Source organism: Ranitomeya variabilis, chromosome 6 (assembly GCF_051348905.1).
Source record: "Ranitomeya variabilis isolate aRanVar5 chromosome 6, aRanVar5.hap1, whole genome shotgun sequence".
NCBI lineage: Eukaryota > Metazoa > Chordata > Amphibia > Anura > Dendrobatidae > Ranitomeya > Ranitomeya variabilis.
In genome coordinates, this window is record NC_135237.1 from 271,157,321 (window position 1) to 271,178,015 (window position 20,695).

Here is a 20,695-nt window from a genome sequence, read left to right on the forward strand (position 1 = left end):
TCCTTGAAGTCCATACATAAGAAGGTCATGTAGAAGAATGGCCGAGACTGGGATTGTCTACTGCTGTACCTGCTGTTATCCATCAGGGAAGTCACACAGGCCTCTGCGGAGTTCGCCACTTTCAAACCGCTGTATGGATGGTACCCTCATGGACTTCTGAATATTGAGAAGGAGACCTGGGAAGAAGAGGTTACACCCCACCAGAGCATCATCAAGCATGTGGCCTAGATGCAGTACTGGATCGCAAAGTTGATGCTGATTGTGAAATAGAGCCTCCTTCAAGCACAAGAGGCCCAGGGGTCTACAATCGATAAGCAAGGCTGAGACAGTTTATCCCTGGTGACTGGGTATTGGTGTTGGTATCCATGTTTGAAAGTAAATTCCTGGCCAAGTGGCAAGGGCCATATGAGGTGGTCGAAAAGTTAAGTAACGTCAACTACAAGGTCCACCAACCAGGGTGAGGAAAGTTGTACCAGGTGTACCACATTAACCTGCTCAAACCATGGCGAGAAAGGGAACTAGTGGAAGCTATGTGCCTGGAGGCCAATCCTGAACCCAGGGTTGAGGATGTCACAATGGCAGAGACACTGTAACTGGCCCAGAAAGCAACAGTGGGGAGAGCTGCTTCAGCAGAAATATGACCTGTTTTCGGAGTTGCCAGGTTGTACGCAGGTTGTGGAGCATGAAATCCTGACGGAACCACACATGAGGGTGAACCAAAAGCCGTATCGGATTCCTGAAGCTGTCCGCAAGGTACTCTCCTAGGAGGTGAGGTAAGGAGAATGTTAAGCCTGGGCATCATTGTGGAGTCAAAGAGCGGTCGGTCCAGCCCCATTGTCCTTGTGCCACAGCCGGATGGAGAGTGACGTTTATGTAACGACTACAGGAAGCTAAATGAGGTGTCCCAAGTTCGATGCATATCTGATGCCCTGGCTTGATCAGCTCATTGAAAGGCTAGGGTCAGCCAGATATACCACCACCTTGAACCTACCGAAAGGGTACCTGCAAAATCTTCTGTCCCCAAGTGCTAGGGAACAGACAGCCTTCTCTACACCTGACGAGTGCTTTCAGTATAGGCAAGGTAGAGGCAATCCAGAATTGGCTGCAACTGGTCTCCAAGAAACAAGTTCGGGAATTATGGGATACTATCGCCAATTTATCCCAAATTTCGCAATGATAGCCGTTTCCCTGACTGATCTTCTTAAGGGCACAAAGAATTTGATAGCCAAATGGTCCTCTGAAGCAAAGATGGCTTTCAAGACTTCAGTAGGGAATTCGTGGTCATCTCAGAAGTTGAGTTGGGAACCGTGTTGTCCCAATAAGTAAGTTAAGCAGAAAACTTAGAAAGGCCATCAAATGGGAAATTGACACACTGAGGTACTACCTGTAGTTCGGGGTAGTATCAGATCCTGTGCCCCTGAGATGGATGAGGAAAAGGAAGGGGAAGAATGCCCGTGTGACTAGGTGGTTTCTAGCGCTCCAGTTTTCATGTGGAGCACAAGCCGGGAAACTACATATTATTGCACATACCCTGTCCAGACTTCCCTGTCTAGTGAGTGAAGGTGCCAAATCACCCCGGCTTTGGGCAGAGGGGGGGGGGGGGGAATATGTGACAAAATCACTGGCAAAGTGATAGAGTGGAGATAACCCAGAAGTTTGCTCCAACACACTATGTGTTGAGAAGGGTTAATTGTCCATTTTAAAGGCTTGGTTTTTGTGGACAACCATAGAGCGGGTGGGACGTTATCCACCATATCTCCACCCCAGGGTGTGGTCTGGGATTTAAATAGTTGGCCTTCTGAGGCATTCAGCATTCAGTGTGTCTGGAAAGGCTAACTCCATGGAAGTGCTAGTGTTGGTGCTAAACTGACCACTGTGTTTCTGCTAACCCCGAGCGGGCAGATCCCCCGCAGACGTTTGGACTGTGATATACTGTTTAGTTTTATTTTCTTGTGTTACCCAAATGGCGGTGTTTATTTTTACTTTATTACGGTTTATGCCACATGTACCAAATAATCCAGTGAAGGACTTAAAAAACAGTTCTTCTGAGGCAGGAGATGATTATATATACAGTTGTACTCAAAAGTTTATATACCCTGGAAGAATTTTTGCTTTCTTGGCCTTTTTTAAGAGAATATGAATGATAACACCAAACCTTTTTCTCTACTCATGGCTAGTAGTTGGGTTTAGCCATTTATTGTCACACTCCTGTGTTTTCTCTCTTTAAATCGTAATGACAACCCAAAACATTCAAATGACCCTGATCCAAAGTTCACATACCCCATTTCTTAATACTGTGTATTGCTCCCTCTAACATCAATGACAGCTTGAAGTCTTTTGTGTTAGTTGTGAATGAGGTTCTTTATTTTCTCAGATGTTAAAGCTACCCACTCTTCTTGGCAAAAAGCCTCCAGTTTCTGTAAATTCCTGGGCTGTCTAGCATGAACTGCGCGCTTGAGATCTCCCCAGAGTGGTTCAATGATATTGAGGTCAGGAGACTGAAATGGCCACTCCAGAACCTTCACTTTATTCTGCTGTAGCCAATGACAGGTTGACTTGGCCTTGTGTTTTGGATCGTTGTCATGTTGGAATGTCCAAGTACATCCTATGCACAGCTTCGGGGCTGATGATTGCAAATTTGCCTCCAGTTTTTGCTGATACACAAACTCCAAAGTACCCCTAGCCCCTGGGTGACCAGCCAGGACAGCATCATGATGCTCTGCCAATATTTTTAGGCGAAGATGGAGCAGTACAAACGATTTACAAAAGATCAGGTGGTACTTCCTCCTGAGCCTTGGCAATCTCAGCCTCAACCTCTGTCGTGAGAGCCGAGACCACTACACCTTTTTGGAAGATGGGTACTGGTTCTTCCCGAGGTTCTCCCCCCGGAAAACACCTGGACAAAGCATCCGCCTTAGTGTTCTTAGACCCAGGTCGGTAAGTAACAAAAAAGTTGAACCGCGTGAAAAACAATGCCCAGCGAGCCTGCCTGGGGGACAGACGCTTGGCTGACTCCAAATAAAGCAAATTCTTATGGTCGGTAATAACAGTAACCTGGTGAACCGACCCCTCCAAAAATTGTCACCATTCCTCAAAAGCCAACTTGATAGCCAACAACTCCCTGTTGCCGATATCGTAGTTACGTTCGGCGGGCGACAGTTTCTTGGAGAAATAGGCGCATGGACGCAACTCGCTCAAGGATGAGCCTTGAGACAGCACCGCCCCCACTCCAACCTCAGACGCATCGACTTCCACGGTAAATGGTTTCGATACATCTGGTTGCACCAGAATGGGAGGTGAAGCAAAACTGTACTTCAGAAACTCGAATGCGCGCACAGCCGGCTCAGACCAGGTGGAGAAATCGTTACCTTTTTTGTCATGTCAGTGAGCGGTTTAGCAATGGTAGAAAAGTTTTTGATAAACTTTCTATAATAGTTAGAAAACCCAAGGAACCGCTGGAGCGCTTTTAGGTTATCAGGCCGTTCCCAACGCAGCACCGCTTGTACCTTAGCGGCGTCCATTTTAAACCCAGAAGCGGACACAATATAACCCAAGAAAGGCAACTCCTGAACCGAAAATACACATTTCTCCAATTTAGCATATAGCTTATTCTCTCTGAATAGCTGTAACACCTGCCTAACATGCTCTAAATGAGTATCACGGTCGCATGAATAGATGAGAATGTCATTAAGGTACACAATAACTAATTTTCCCAGGACATGAGAGAACACATCGTTTATGAAATGTTGAAATACAGCAGGCGCGTTTGTCAAACCAAATGGCATCACCAGATTTTCAAAATGACCCTCAGGAGTATTAAAAGCCGTTTTCCACTCATCCCCTTGACGGACTCTTATGAGGTTGTACGCCCCCCTGAGGTCAAGCTTAGAGAACCACCTAGCACCAGCCACCTGATTGAACAGATCGGGTATCAGCGGCATAGGGTATGGGTCACGAAATGTAATCTGGTTTAACTCCCTGAAATCCAGACACGGGCGTAAACCGCCATCTTTCTTCTTAACGAAGAAGAACCCTGCCGCCACAGGCGAGGACGAAGGCCTGATGTGCCCTTTGCTCAGATTCTCAGCGATGTAGTCTTTTAAGGCTTGCCTCTCAGGACCAGAGATGTTAAACATCCTAGCTTTTGGCAATTTGGCCCCTGGTTTTAACCTAATAGTGCAGTCATAGGGACGATGTGGTGGCAATTCTGAACAACCCTTCTCAGAAAACACATCTGATTAATCCAGCAGAGACTCAGGAATACTAGGAGTCACAGCGGACACACACGTGGCCAGGCAATTCTCCTGGCAGAATCCGCTCCACTGGATGATGTCCTGGGTTTTCCAGTCAATCACCGGGTTGTGCAAAGCCAACCATGGAAAACCCAGAACCATTTGTGCAGGCAGACTACTGAGCACCCTACATGTAACTTGCTCTGAATGTAGGACCCCAATGTGGAGTTTAACCTCAGCCACAAACTCAGTAATCTCCCTGTGGGAGAGGAGCGGCATTGATGGTGACCACCCGGATAGGATGAGGCAGTTTTTCGATCCTGAAACCGGCTGTGCGCGCAAACTCCTCATCAATAAGATTAGTGGCAGAACCACTATCCACAAACACAGTGATTGGCAGCTCTCTGCCAGCGACCATAACTTTGGCAGGGAGCATGCATTGAGAAACCACAATGGAGGATATGCATAAGTTCAGATTGGCCTCCTCCACACCCTCTGAGCTTGGTAGTTTTTCCGCCGTTGCGCTTTTCTTAGATAGCAGAGGACAAGCATTAACATAATGACCAGTTTTACCACAGCAAAAACAGGCTCTCTGCTTCCTGAGCAAAGGGGCACGATGCTTCACATGTGACACCCCTGCGATTTGCATAGGCTCCGTGGGCTCACCTGCAGCAACCTCACGTGTACCTACGCTCTCTCCCATAGGCGGCGTCTCTTGCACCCCCTGACGCAGACGGCGATTAATGCAGATAACAAGACTCATAGCGGATTGTCACGGGGGTACTGGGTAGACTACAGCTGATTACCCGGGCCCCTGCAATATCCCTCAAACTAGGGAAACCCTGTCTGTCCCTCTCCCAGAGTTTACACTGAAGGTGTGCATGTCTGGGCCGCCAGGCCTGTCCCTGAGTCCTGTTTCAGTACTAAGCTGAAACCTCCACCCGCCACCCAGTGATAAGACCTCACACCAACCCCTACAGAAAGCACAGACAGGGAAAACTAAAAACGCACCACGCCGCAGACACACAGGAAAACACTATAATGTGCACAGGGCAAAACAATACAAATATAGGAAGGAGAAATATAACGAAGGATAATACACCACCAGATACGATATTTCCTCTCCTAGACCACCACTCCAGACCGAGATCACCAGGCACAAGACACAAGCTATAATCGGCGACGCCCAAAGCCCAGCAAAACTATTTAAAGGCAATGGGCGTGACTAAGCCTTCAACCCGAGTACCAGCCAGATTAACCCCGGACAATCTGGATCAATCTAGCCGGCGCCACTGAGCATATAGTGGACAAATGTCGGACGCCCTAGTGTGAACAGCGTCCGACATGACAGTGACACAATAAATCTATACATAGTCCACTGCACACACACACACACACACACACACAAATATATATATATATATATATATATATATATATATATATATATATATACACACACACACATTTCACCACAAGCATGCTCCGATTTTTTCAGGATTATTTAGCCAGCTCCCCTAGTCGGATCCGTCGAAAAAAGAGATCCGTTGCATCAGTTTTACACAATCTGTGACGGATCTGTCGATCCATCAAGCCAACGGATTGTGACTGACAGCAAAGAACTGATGTGTGAAAGGGGCCTAAATGAGGTTTATAACAACCCACGTGGATGCGAAAAAAACATATAAATTCTGATGCCTGGAACAGATTTTAAGTTGCATTCATTTTTGCAGAAAATTAGAGCATGGGAACCTATTCTTATAAGAATTAGATTTTACTGCGAGTTTGTTCGCTAATGTCTCTCTTCTTTGCATATTCATTTTTAGGTAAAACTTATGTGGGATTGAAAATTATGTATGCGCTACTTAATAACACTGATCTTTGGAAACAGGGGAGTAATCCAATACTGGTTGTGTCATACACTAACCATGCCCTTGACCAGTTTCTGGAAGGTAAGTTTTCTGCTCTCCATGATCTGTAATAAGCTATATTTCTTATATTAGTAAGTGCCATAATATGACAAGATGTAGTTGTAACTGAAGGCAAGCTTTAAAGTGGTTTTCTCAGGGAATAAAGTTCATTTTAATCAATAGATCTTGGAGTAATAATAACTTCCACAATTGGATGTGCTTAATCCCTTCACCCCGAAGCCTGTTTTCACCTTTCTGACCGGGCCAATTTTTTCAATTCTGACCACTGTTACTTTGTCGTCATAGCCCTGGAATGCTTCAATGGATCCCACTGATTCTGAGCGTATTTTTTCGTGACATATTGTACTTCATGCTGGTGGTTAAAATTTCTTTGATATGACTTACGTTTATTTGTTAAAAAATTTAAAATTTGGCGAAAATTGTGAAAACGTGGCAATTTTCAAACTCTTAATTTTTATGCCCTTAAATCAGTCATGTCACACAAAATAGTTAATAAATAACATTTCCCACATGTCTACTTTACATCAACACAATTTTGGAAACATTTTTTTTTGCTAGGAAGTTATAAAAAGTTAACCAGCGATTTCTAATTTTTACAACAAAATTTACAAAACCATTTTTTTAGGGACCACATTACATTTGAAGTGACTTTGAGGGGCCTATATGACAGAAAATACCTAAAAGTGACATCATTCTAAAAACTGCATCCCTCAAGGTGCTGGAAACCACATTCAATAAGTTTATTAACCCTTCAGGTGCTTCACAGGAATTAATAAAATGTGTAAGGAAAAAATAAACATTTAACTTTTTTTCACAAAATTTTTCCTTTAGACCCAATTCTTTTTACTTTCACAAGGGTAACAGGATAAAATGAACCATACAATTTGTTGTGCAATTTATCCTCAGCACGCCAATACCGAATATGTGGAGGAAAGCTACTGTTTGGGTTCACGGCAGAGTTTAGAAGGGAAGGAGTGCATTTTCTTTTTTTAATCCAAAATTTGCTGTAACAATTGCGGGTGCCATGTCACATTTACATGCTGGCAGACACATGCCCCCTTGTGCTGCTGGCAGACACATGCCCCCCCTGCTGCTGGCAGACACATGCCCCCCTGTGCTGCTGGCAGGCACATGATAAAATAACAAACACTTAACTCACCTTCCCCTGATGGATCCGTGCTCACAGCTCCTCGGTTGCTTCCTGTGTCTGTGCTGACATCCGATCATGTGATCGGCACAGCACAGTGATGACATCACTGTGTGCCCAGGTCACACGATCCGATGCCTGGGAAACAGGAAGCGCAACCGAGGAGCTGTGAGCACGGAGCCATCAGGGAAAGGTGAGTTAAGAGTTTGTTATTTTATCATGTGCCTGCCAGCAGCACGGGGGGGGGGGAGCATGTGCCTGCCAGCAGCACAGGGGGGGGATGTGTCTGCCAGCAGCACAGGGGGGGCATATGCCTGCCAGCAGCATAGGGGGATGTGTCTGCCAGCAGCACAGGGGGGATGTGTCTGCCAGCAGCATAGGGGGGCATGTGTCTGCCAGCAGCACAGGGGGATGTGTCTGCCAGCAGCACAGGGGGGGATGTGTCTGCCAGCAGCACAGGGGGATGTGTCTGCCAGCAGCACAGGGGAGATGTGTCTGCCAGCAGCACAGGGAAGGGGGGGGGATGTGTCTGACAGCAGCAGGGGGGGTGGCATGTGCCTGCCAGCAGCAGAGGGGGGAAGCATGTGTCTGCCAGCAGCAGGGGGGGTGGCATGTGCCTGCCAGCAGCACAGGGGGGTATGTGTCTGCCAGCAGCACAGGGGGGGCATGTGTCTGCCAGCAGCACAGGGTGGCATGTGTCTGCCAGCAGCACAGGGGGGCATGTGTCTGCCAGCAGCACAGGGGGGCATGTGTCTGCCAGCAGCACAGGGGGGGATGTGTCTGCCAGCAGCACAGGGGGGATGTGTCTGCTAGCAGCACGGGGGGGCATATGCCTGCCAGCAGCACAGGGGGGGCCTGTGTCTGCCAGCAGCACAGGGGGGATGTGTCTGCCAGCAGCACAGGGGGGCATATGCCTGCCAGCAGCACGGGGGGGCATGTGTCTGCCAGCAACACCGAGGGGCATGTGTCTGCTAGCACCACAGGGGGGCATGTGTCTGCCAGCAGCACAGGGGGGCATGTGTCTGCCAGCAGCACAGGGGGCATATAGTGACCGGGGGGCCTGTACCTGCCAGCAACACTGGGGGCATATAGTGACTGGTGGGCTGTATCTGTCAGCAGCACAGGGGGACATATTGTGACTGGGGGGGCATGTGCCTGCCAGCAGCACAGGGGGGCATGTCCCTGCCAGCACAAGAAGGCATATTGTGACCGGGGGGCATGTGCCTGCCAGCACAGGGGGGCATATAGTGACCCAGGGGGGAATATAGTGACCCAGTGGGGCATGTGCCTGCCAGCAGCAAAGGGGGGCGTATAGTGACCCAGGGGGGCATGTGCCTGCCAGCAGCAAAGGGGGGCATATAGTGACCCAGGGGTGCATGTGCCTGTCAGCAGCAAAGGGGGGCATATAGTAACCAGAGGGGCATGTGCCTGACAGCAGCACAGGGTTTCATGTGCCAGCACAAGGATGGGGGTTATATAGATCCCAGGATGAGGGACTTATAATTTGTAAGACGGACCCTGGCATTATAAGAGAGACCCCCATTTAACATAAAAAAAAATATTTTTTTCTCTTTTTCTTCACCAAATTTGGGGGTGCATCTTATAATCAGGTGCGTCTTATAGTCCGAAAAATACGGTAAATTTTTACCACCAAGATTGTGTTTAGCCCCAAATTTTATATTTTCATGCTTGGAAATGGGTAAAAATGGCAAATAAATTTGTCCCAGAATTTCTGCTGAATGTAGAAATGCTCTATATATGGCTGTACAGTACTGCTTAGCCACATTGTGAGATTTTTGAAGAACGGAGCGCTATTTGCCTCCTGGAGCACAGATTTTCTTAGAATAGTATGTGGACTCCATAGACAGAGCGCCTAAGTGCTAGAAAAGCAGAATCTCCCCCTCAAGTGACCCCATTTTGGAAATTATACCCCTTTGAGAATTTATCTACAGGTGTAGTGATGATTTTGTCTCCATGGGTTTTTTCCAGAAGCAAGCAGTAGTGGATGTTCCTGAGTGAAAATTGCAAACTGCCGTGGCAGTGACCAGTATGTTGAATAGTCCAGTACATTGTAGTGGCCAGTACATTATGCCCAGCTCATGCTTCTGGATACATGCACCTGTAAATTAGGCAGGCTCTCAACAGAAAAGCCAAACATGTGGGTGCTAAATGTGATTTAGACACACTGGGACTCAGAAGGGAGGGGGGCATTTGGATTTGGGAGCGCAGAATTTGCTGAATTTCTTTTGAGGGGTGAGGGCCATTTCACTTTTCCACAGCCTTTGTGCTACCAGTAACGTGGAAGCCCCCTACATTTCCGTTAACAGATTACGGACCTGAGTGGGGACTTGCTTGTTTTGTGGATTGAGTTGAATCTTTTATTTCGAACATTTTACTTAACATTTAGGATTACATTTATCCAGCACTCTAAGCTGAGAACTTACTTTGAGGTTTCCACCTAAATCTAAGCGTGATGTGACAGATTGAATCCCCAAGAGATCCATTCTCTATAATGAGATAGCAGAGTTACTCTGGACTCAGTCTGGTCTCTCTTCAGCATTGTCCTTTTTTTCAGAAGTGTCCAAAACTGTGGTCGACCCCACTTTTATGCTCGCCTAAAAAGATGGACACTGCCTGATCACAGTTCCTATGGTGTCCACAGTGACTCCATCTGCCTCATTATAGGGAATCTTCTCCAGGGATTCTGTCTGAATCACGTATTTCGTAGATTTACAGTGCCTACAAGTAGTATTCAACCCCCTGCAGATTTAGCAGGTTTAATAAGATGCAAATAAGTTAGAGCCTTCAAACTTCAAACAAGAGCAGGATTTATTAACAGATGCATAAATCTTACAAACCAAAAAGTTTTGTTGCTCAGTTAAATTTTTATAAATTTTAAACATAAAAGTGTGGGTCAATTATTATTCAACCCCTAGGTTTAATATTTTGTGGAATAACCTTTGTTTGCAATTACAGCTAATAATCGTCTTTTATAAGACCTGATCAGGCCGGCACAGGTCTCTGGAGTTATCTTGGCCCACTCCTCCATGCAGATCTTCTCCAAGTTATCTAGGTTCTTTGGGTGTCTCATGTGGACTTTAATCTTGAGCTTCTTCCACAAGTTTTCAATTGGGTTAAGGTCAGGAGACTGACTAGGCCACTGCAACACCTTGGTTTTTTGCCTCTTGAACCAGGCCTTGGTTTTCTTGGCTGTGTGCTTTGGGTCGTTGTCTTGTTGGAAGATGAAATGACGACCCATCTTAAGATCCTTGATGGAGGAGCGGACGTTCTTGGCCAAAATCTCCAGGTAGGCCGTGCTATCCATCTTCCCATGGATGCGGACCAGATGGCCAGGCCCCTTGGCTGAGAAACAGCCCCACAGCATGATGCTGCCACCACCATGCTTGACTGTAGGGATGGTATTCTTGGGGTCGTATGCAGTGCCATCCAGTCTCCAAACGTCACGTGTGTGGTTGGCACCAAAGATCTCGATCTTGGTCTCATCAGACCAGAGAACCTTGAACCAGTCAGTCTCAGAGTCCTCCAAGTGATCATGAGCAAACTGTAGACGAGCCTTGACATGACGCTTTGAAAGTAAAGGTACCTTATGGGCTCGTCTGGAACGGAGACCATTGCGGTGGAGTACGTTACTTATGGTATTGACTGAAACCAATGTCCCCACTGCCATGAGATCTTCCCGGAGCTCCTTCGTTGTTGTCCTTGGGTTAGCCTTGACTCTTCGGACAAGCCTGGCCTCGGCACGGGAGGAAACTTTCAAAGGCTGTCCAGGCCGTGGAAGGCTAACAGTAGTTCCATAAGCCTTCCACTTCCGGATGATGCTCCCAACAGTGGAGACAGGTAGGCCCAACTCCTTGGAAAGGGTTTTGTACCCCTTGCCAGCCTTGTGACCCTCCACGATCTTGTCTCTGATGGCCTTGGAATGCTCCTTTGTCTTTCCCATGTTGACCATGTTTGAGTGCTGTTCACAAGTTTGGGGAGTGTCTTAAATAGTCAGAAAAGGCTGGAAAAAGAGATAATTAATCCAAACATGTGAAGCTCATTGTTCTTTGTGCCTGAACTACTTCTTAATACTTTAGGGGAACCAAACAGAATTCTGGTGGGTTGAGGGGTTGAATAATAAATGACCCTCTGAAAAAACTTTTCCCAATTTAAAACAAAAATAAACAAAGAAATAACATTCTTTTTTGCTGCAGTGCATTTCACACTTCCAGGCTGATCTACAGTCCAAATGTCACAATGCCAAGTTAATTCCAAATGTGTAAACCTGCTAAATCTGCAGGGGGTTGAATACTACTTGTAGGCACTGTATATGGAAACCCCAGTATAAGCACTCAGCGCAGAGTGCAGGATAAATGTGAGCCGAACCTTAGTGCAATCTTGGGAGGCAGAATGAACAAATCAACAGCATGTGAAGAATTGTTTTTATTTATTATGCCGTTCCTCATGCAGTATAAATGAATAGATTACTTTATTCTTTGGGTTGGTGTCATTACAGCGATACCCGATTTATATCGGATTTTTATGTTTGGCTGCTGTCACACACAAAAAGACGCTTTTTATTGCAAAAACTTTAAATCCTCATATTTAGATATTTAGACAGCTATAAGTTTTCTATACTTTGGCCAACAGTGTCATATGACAGCTTTTTTGTGGGATGAGTTGATGTTTTTATTGGTACCATTTTCAAGCACATGACTTTTTTGATCGCTTTCTATTCTGATTTTTGGGAGGTGGACTGAACAAAAACCCAGCAATTCAGGAAATGTTCTTTTTTTAAATATACCGTTCCATGTGTCATAATAAAATTAATACAGCAGCTTTATTTTTCAGGTGAGTACGATTACAGCGATACTCCATTTATAATTTTTTTTGTGTTTTGGGCGCTTTTACACAATAAAAACAATTTCATGGAAAAAATAATTATTTTTGCATCGCTTTATTCTGAGAGCTTTTTATTTTTTCGCTGATGGAGCTTTATGGCGGCTTGTCTTTTGCTGTACAAGATGATGTTTTCAGCCCTACCATTTTTATGTACATTCGTCTTTTATGTTTTATTGCACTTTTTGTTCGTTTCCAGATGCGGCAATACCAAATATGTGTACTTTTTTGTTTATTTTTTAAGTAAATAAATGTATTTATTTGAATAATATTTTTTTTTTTGTTCTTTATTTGGGGATTTTTTAAAAATATATATATTATTATATTTTATATATAAAAATATTTTTATTCTTTTTAATAACTTTTTTTTAAACTTTTTTACATTGTCCCGCTATGGGACATCATCCTTATACTGACAGATCGCTGATGTGTTACTCTGCAATGCTTCTGCACTGTAGGGCATTAGAGCAGCATCTGACAGGGGAGGACGTGTGTCAGTCCCTGCTCTTAGCAGACGTTCACAATACACCTGACCCTAAACTACCCATGGTCATTTTGTGGCCGGGGGTCACCATAGAGACCATCAGCACAATGCGACTGCATCGTGTTGTGCCGATAAAAGCAAAAAGGGAGCTCACTCCCTCTGTGATGCTCCTCGATGTTGCTGTGAATAATTAAAAGAGGCTTCAGAGGGGTTAAATGTCTGTGATTGGTGCTAGCACCGATCATGGGCATTGCTGCAGGGTGTCAGCTCTCACATAGAGCTGAAACCTGCACCTGATCGCCACGGCGCTCGGTACGGCGTGGTATATGTGCTGCGCATGTTTCTTTCTTTGCAGTAAACATTGTTTCAAAACAGGCAGGGAAATGTTTTACCTCACAGAAAGAATCAGCTGTGATCCCATGCTGTCTTGTCTGTATACTCTTTTTTTCGTCCTTCCCTGCCCAGGAGATGTGGTATGATCAGAACATGTTCCTCCACTGTCAGACACAGCCATTACACAGTACACAGCAGGGGCACATTTAGAAGATTACCGTATATACTCGAGTATAATCCGACCCCCCTAATTTTGCCACAAAAAAACTGGGATAACTTAATGACTCGAATATAAGCCTAGGGTGGGAAATGCAGCAGCTACCGGTAAATGTCAAAAGTAAAAAAAGATACCAATAAAAGTAAAATTAATTGAGACATCAGTAGGTTAAGTGTTTTTGAATATCCATATTGAATCAGGAGCCCCATATAATGCTCCATAAAGTTTATGATGGCCCAAACGTTATGGCCCCATAAGATGCTCCATACAGACACTTGCCCCATTTGCTGTTGGTGCGATAAAAAAAAATAAAAAATCACATACTTACCTCTCCATCTCTCAGGCCCCTGGCACTTTCAATATTCACCTATGGGAGGTGGAGCAGCATATTCATTACTTTAATAAGCCGTACCATGTGACCGCTAAGTACAGGAAGAAGCTGGGGTGCCGGGGAGCCAGGGACCTGCAGGGACCGCACCAGGAGCAGGTGAGTATAATTAGCCCCCGCTTCCCCTCCCCTGCCGACCCTGGGTATGACTCAAGTATTTATTATTATTATTATTATTATTATTATTTATTTATATAGCACCATTAATTACATAGTGCTGTACATGAGAAAGGGGTTACAAACAGAGTTACAGATATCATTTACAGTAAACACGTTTACAGTGACAGACTGGTACAGAGGGGAGAGAGGACCCTGTCCTTGCGGACTTACATTCTATGGGATAGTGGGGAAGAGACAGAAGGTCAGAGGTGCTGCAGCTCTGGCGGTGGTGAGGCGGCTGCTCTGGCGATGGCGAGGCGGAAGAATGGTTATTGCAGGCTGTAGGCTTTCTTGAAGAGATAGGTTTTCAGGTTCCGTCTGAAGGATCCGAGGGTGGTGGATAGTCGGACGTGTTGAGGCATGGAATTCAGAGGATGGGGGATATTCGGGAGAAATCTTGGAGGCGGTTGTGTGAGGAACGAATAAGTGTGGAGGAGAGTAGGAGGTCTTGGGAGGATCAGAGATTACGTGAGGGAAGGTATTGGGAGATTAGTTCAGAGATATAGGGAGGGGCAGGTTGTGGATGGCTTTGTAGATCAGTGTTAGTAGTTTGAACTGTATTCGTTGGGGAATTGGGAGCCAGTGGAGAAATTTGCAGAGGGGAGAAGCAGGGGAGTAGCGAGGAGAGAGGTGGATTAGCCGGGCAGCAGAGTTGAGGACAGACTGGAGTGGTGCAAGAGAGTTAGCGGGGAGGCCACAGAGGAGGGTGTTGCAGTAGTCGAGGCGGGAGATGATGAGGGCATGCACAAGAGTTTTGGTAGATTGTGGGCTGAGGAAGGGACAGATTCTGGCAATATTTTTGAGTTGGAGGCGATAGGAAGTGGCAAGAGTTTGGACGTGCAGTTTGAAGGACAGGGCAGAGTCGAGAGTTACCCCAAGGCAGCGGATTTCAGGTGCGGGAGAGAGCGTGATGCCGTTTACCATAATAGATAGGTCAGGTAGGGGGGATACGTGAGATGGGGGAAAGATGATGAGTTCGGTTTTGTCTACATTGAGTTTTAGGAAGCGAGAGGTGAAGAAGGAGGATATGGCTGAGAGACACTTTGGGATTCTGGACAGCAGAGAGGTGACATCTGGGCCAGAGAGGTAGATGTGAGTCCGCATACAGGTGGTACTGGAAGCCATGGGACTTTATGAGTTGTCCTAGGCCAAGGGTATAAATGGAAAAAAGTAGGGGCCCTAGGACAGAGCCTTGAGGGACTCCAACAGAGAGAGAGAGGGCAGGATGAAGAGGAGGGGTGGGAGTGGGAAACACTAAATGTGCGGTCTGAAAGGTATGAGGCAATCCAGGACAGGGCAAGGTCCTTGATGCCAAGGGAAGAAAGAATCTGTAGCAGTAGGCAGTGATCGACTGTGTCGAAAGCAGAGGACAGGTCAAGAAGGAGGAGGATGGAGAACTGTCTGTTAGCTTTGGCCGTGACTAAGTCATTAGTAATTTTGGTCAGAGCAGTTTCGGTGGAGTGGTGGGGGCGGAAGCCAGATTGGAGGTTGTCAAGGAGAGAGTTAGATGAGAGGTGGGAGGAAATTTGAGCATGGACATGCTGCTCAAGGAGTTTCGAAGCAAACGGGAGCAGTGATATGGGGCGGTAGCTGGGCATAGCAGTTGGGTCAAGGTTAGTTTTTTTGAGGATGGGTGTGATGGTGGCATGTTTGAAGGCAGAGGGGAAGGTACCAGAAGATAGCGATAGGTTGAAGAGATGGGTTAGGGCTGGAATGAGCATGTTAGTGAGGTTGGGGAGCAGGTGGGAGGGGATGGGGTCAAGTGCACAGGTGGTGAGGTGCGATTTGGAAAAGAGGCGAGTAAGCTCTCCTTCAGTGATGTTGGAGAGGGAGGTTATTAGGGAAGGGCAGAGGTCTGGTATATGGAGTGGTTGGGGTGGTGGAACAGTTAGGGTTTGCCTTGTTTGGTCGATCTTGTTTTTGAAGTAGGTGGCAAAGTCCTCGGAAGAGATGAGGGGAGTTGGAGGTGGCAGTGGTGGGTGGAGGAGTGAGGTAAATGTGCTGAATAGTTGTTTTGGGTTGTAGGATAGTGAAGATACAAGGTTAGTGAAATAGGTCTGTTTAGCGGAGGTGAGGGCTAATTTGAAGTCAAGTATAGCTTGTTTGAAAGCAGTGAAGTCGTCTGGCAAGCGTGTTTTCTTCCAACACCGCTCCGCAACCCTGGATGCTTGTCGAAGTTTTTTTGTGAGATTGTTATGCCAAGGTTGCCTATTGGTTCGTCGCACTGTGCCATGCATGAGAGGGGCGACTGAGTCTATGGCTGATGTGAGGGTGGAGTTATAAAAAGCGGTGGCGCTGTCCGTGTCATGGAGTGAAGATATGGAGGACAGAGGTAGAAGAGAGTCTGAGAGTCTGTGAATGTCTAGATGTGTGAGGTTTCTGCGAGGATGTGGTAATGGGTGGACATGGGGGGTGGGTGAGGAGGACAAGGATGAGAAGGTGAGTAGATGGTGGTCAGATAGGGGGAAGGGAGAGGTTGTGAGGTTAGATAAGGCGGGTGAAGATGAGGTCTAGTGTATGTCCGTCTGTGTGGGTGGCTGTGGAGGACCACTGAGTGAGTCCAAAGGATGAAGTAAGGGCCAGGAGCTTGGAGGCTGCTGGCTGGCGGGTGTCAGTAGGGATATTAAAGTCACCCATGATGATGGTGGGGATGTCAGCAGAGAGAAAGTGAAGGAGCCAGGAGTATAAGCCGAGAGGGGGACTTTCAGCCCCCAAAAATGGGCTGAAAATCTCGGCTTATACTCGGGTATATACGGGTATCTCAGCACAGGACCATTATTATTATTAATCACATCCAATTTTGTAAGTTATTATTATTCCAAGATCTATTGATTAAAATTAACTTTTGTTCCTGGGAAAACCCTTTTAAGTCTATATATTTATTGCCTTTATCCATAAAATGTTTTAGGCTTCAAATGTTCCCAATTTGGAGAACAATACCTTTTAATAATATCGCAGAACAAATGATAAGCTGTATCTATTATTTTTTCTTCATATTTAAAGGGATACTCAAGTATTTGAAATGCAAAATTGTTCGAGTGGGATCCATGAGCAGCAGTGAGATTATGCAAAAATGTTCACTCTCCAAGATTCGACGCCAAAAAAGTCGTAAGAATCTACCAAAATACATGAGAGACTTACATGCTGAGGTAGTTCAACCACACAATGATTTTCCTAAATGTATCTGAGAAGTCTCTTTCAGTGTGCAGCTAGTTTAAACCTTTAAAATAAACATGCAGCGCTTTAAATAGTTAACAAATGTCTGATTGTTGGGGATCCCACCACTAGGTTCCCCTCTAATCACTTGAACTAGGAACCCCCTTTTCTTCCGCATTGCACAATTGAAACAGATAAGAACTGTACTCGGGTGCCTATCTCAAACCCAAAGATTTGGGAAGTGAAATGCTTAACAAGTACCTATCAACGTCAATATTATATTTTGGAAGAATGGACAGACCCAGATTAGTGTATTTTCTAAATATAATGTGTCAAAACTCAGAAGAACCCTTCCTAACACTCTAGCAAAACTCAGGCCCAAACTTTCAGGTTTTAGGATCCAGGAATGCAGAGTGGGTCTCCACAACCCTCCGCTGCCTCTCTCACAATGACATTGGGGGATCTCTCTCCTTGCACTAAATTGCTGAAGTGTACTTTACTAAGGTGTTACTAAGTGGTGACATTAGAGCTGCTACTGTTTGGTAACAGTTTAGTAAAGTAGGCAGCAGCACTAAGTTACTGCAAAGAGTGAGATCTCGCCCTGTCACTGCAAGAGTTGCTGTGAAGGGTTCTAGGATCCCGCTCTGCATTCAGAAGTTCTGACCTGACTTTTGCTAGCCTGTTAGGGAGTGTTCTACTGAATTTTGTCAGTAAATTATATTTGCAAAAACCACCAATATTGTCCTGCCAACTTTTGTTTAATAAAATGTCAGTTACAGATTATTGAAGTTCTCTGTAGTGTATTAATATTGTTTATTAAAATATTGGTAAATATGTTTTATTCAGTAAGGCCTCTTTCACACTAGCGTCGTATGACGCACGTCGCAATGCGTCGTTTTGGAGAAAAAACGCATCCTGCAAAATTGCTTGCAGGATGCGTTTTTTCTCCATAGACTAACATTAGCGACGCATTGCGACGCATTGCCACACGTCGCATCCGTGGTGCGACGGTTGCGTAGTGTTGCGTCGGACCGTTGGCACAAAAAAACGTTGCATGTAACGTTTTTTGGTGCGTTGTGTCCAGCATTTCCGACCGCGCATGTGCGGCCGGAACTCTGCCCCCTCCTCCCCGGAGCTCACAATGGGGCAGCGGATGCATTGAAAAACTGCATTGACTGCCCCCGTTGTGCGGCACTTTCACAGTATGCGTCGGTACGTCGCCACGTCGCATTGCGACGTGCGTCGTACGACGCTAGTGTGAAAGTAGCCTAAGGAGGAGTAGAGTGCTCATGGCCTCATTTTTAGTAATCAGTGGGGATCCTAGTGGCTTCCACACAATCCAAATTTATCACCTTTCCTGGCAATAGGTGATAAAATGTCCATTGTGTGAAAACCCCTTTAGATTTCTGCAGTATATGGCTGTGTAGCTGAGAAGACTCCTTGTTCTCAGTGCGTTAGGACTGTATATAACTTCATCCTGAAGTCTGATATGAACCCTTTACGTCCCCACTTTGTCACAATTGTTTTATTTCATTTTTTAATGGTAAATAAGCTATTTCCTATGGATGTCACACAGGATATAGCATCAGGGTATGTGCACACGTCAGGATTTCTAGCAGAAATTTTCCTGACAAAAACCGGACATTTCTGCCAGAAATCCGGATGCGTTTTTTTCGCGTTTTTTCATGAGTTTTTGACGCGTTTTTGTGCGTTTTTTTCCAAATGCATAGAATTGCGGGAAAAACGTGGAAAATCCGCAAAATTAATGAACATGCTGCTTTTTTTTACCGCGATGCGTTTTTTTCGCGGAAAAAAACGCATCATGTGCACAAAACATGCAGAATGCATTCTAAATGATAGGATGCATAATGTATACGTTTTTAATGAGTTTTTATAGCGTTTTTATAGCGAAAAAACGCGAAAAAAACCTGAACGTGTGCTCTTACCCTTACTACTCTGAATCCTACATTACTTTGCTTCAGGGAAAAATAAGAAGTGACAACAATATTATCTGTTGCCAGAGGGGGAAGAATGTTAATATTGTCCAGAGCCAGCCTTCTGCAACTTAGAACAATAGGTGCACCAAGGGGAACAAAGAAAAGCAAAACAGAGATGGAGAATGTATTTTTATGCTGAAATTACTGAAAAATAGACATTTTTAACTTTCTGAACTTTTATAATAATGATTCATGGGAGACCCACTTTAAGTTGATAAGATTAAAAGTTACATTTGAGTTACCCATGCTATGTCAAAAAAGCAACATCTTCATCAATAAGGTAACAGCGACTCTGTGGACAGGGCTCTACCATACAGGTTTTGCGCTAAGGACTGTACTGAAGACATATGACTAAATATTACCAGGAATACTGCACTTTAGACATTATAAGTTATTTATAAACTTTATGAATCCTCTTTAAACTTGATAGATCTTTTGTTTCTTTTGACTGATAACATCTCTGTTTTATTTTTAGTTATCAGTAGAAATGAAATTAAATCAGAACAGGCTCATTCAGAAATCGGTCCTTTTGGAAAATGCTACTAACGGAGTTCTTCATGAGAGCACTCTAGAAAAATATATACCCCCACATCATTTCCACAGCCTAATGTTTAAAAAGGTAATGTAATGTTGCTTCCATTATAGGAGGCTGTCTCTTCTATTCTCTCCTAGCTTTCTATCGCTTCTTTTTCGGTGGAGCAGATATTTGGCAGGCCAAAGACAAGGTTTATCAGGACATAAACAAGGTTTGGGGAGGCATTAGTAGGACTATTCTATTTGTGAGGAAGAAGAAGGTGAGGAGGTTAATGAGCATAACAGAATTGAAATAAAATAAGAGTTACTTATACCTCCTATTCTTCTATGACCTGAGGCTGGCAGCAACTATACATTTCTGGGCCATATGGCTGTAGAAGAACCATATACCATGGTCATGTTTACATCATTACTCACATGATGCATGGCTCTATAGTGCTTCTATCCAAAGGCTGCTTTTTCAATTCCTCCCCATGTCTACTGATATAGATGACAGCAGACTCTTGCATTCTTCTTAGCTGGACATAGCTGAAATATGGTGCAGCCTGGTTTTTACAGCATCAAGGATCATCTGCATGGACGCAAAGAAAAAACACTCCATATTTAGTTGAATAAAAATATTTACCTGTTAGTAAACAGCCATTTTATTGACAGATGTCAGGAAGTCATGACCGAGGACAATTGAAAAAAACAAAAAAGAAGCAGAATGTAACATAGGGAGGAGATGCTGGAACATTTTTGCAGTGGGTCAAAAGTTTTTCATGACATTACTTTGCAGGAATCATCATATGTACAGCCTTTCTTTATAAATTTGAAAGAAATATATAAAATTAGTCTTGATTAAATTCGTTGCCTTTTGTGCACTATTATAATGTGACCCCAGGGGCGGGCATACCGTTGGTGCTACCTGTGCAGCCGCACAGGGGCCAATGAGACTTTTACCTACAAAGCATCATGTTGAGCTATTAAGCTGCAAATGGCCCATAATACTGTTGCACCCTGCCCCTTTTCTGTCTGTATCCTCCAGTGTGTGCCCCTGTTGGGAACCTTGCAACTTGTTCTATAGCGACTAAACAAAACACATTTTCAACCCTGCAGGAATATCTGGAAATGAAGAGTTCCTCGAAAATTTCAAGTATAATCTTTGAATGGCTGAAAATTTCAGCATTCTACCAAAATACACCAGAAAAAAAACAAGGTAAACAATTCCCTACTGAT

At 44.9% G+C, this 20,695-nt stretch overlaps 1 protein-coding gene and 1 long non-coding RNA gene across 7 annotated transcripts in view; one reads left to right on the forward strand and one right to left on the reverse strand.

Moving 5' to 3' along the window:
- Positions 1 to 20,695, forward strand: part of LOC143782308 (NFX1-type zinc finger-containing protein 1-like) — a 495,771-nt gene that overhangs the window by 122,017 nt on the left and 353,059 nt on the right. Inside the window, exons 8-11 of the mRNA XM_077269631.1 lie at positions 6,059 to 6,184; positions 16,794 to 16,939; positions 19,419 to 19,562; positions 20,576 to 20,675. Of these exons, the coding sequence (XP_077125746.1) occupies positions 6,059 to 6,184; positions 16,794 to 16,939; positions 19,419 to 19,562; positions 20,576 to 20,675 (516 nt within the window). The remainder of the gene's footprint in view (positions 1 to 6,058; positions 6,185 to 16,793; positions 16,940 to 19,418; positions 19,563 to 20,575; positions 20,676 to 20,695) is intronic.
- The window catches only part of LOC143782309 (uncharacterized), a 37,845-nt gene that overhangs the window by 15,852 nt on the left and 1,298 nt on the right, over positions 1 to 20,695 (reverse strand). For all 6 annotated transcript variants that reach the window (XR_013216924.1, XR_013216926.1, XR_013216927.1 and 3 more), the window contains exon 2: positions 19,895 to 20,048. This is a non-coding gene — a long non-coding RNA (uncharacterized LOC143782309). The remainder of the gene's footprint in view (positions 1 to 19,894; positions 20,049 to 20,695) is intronic.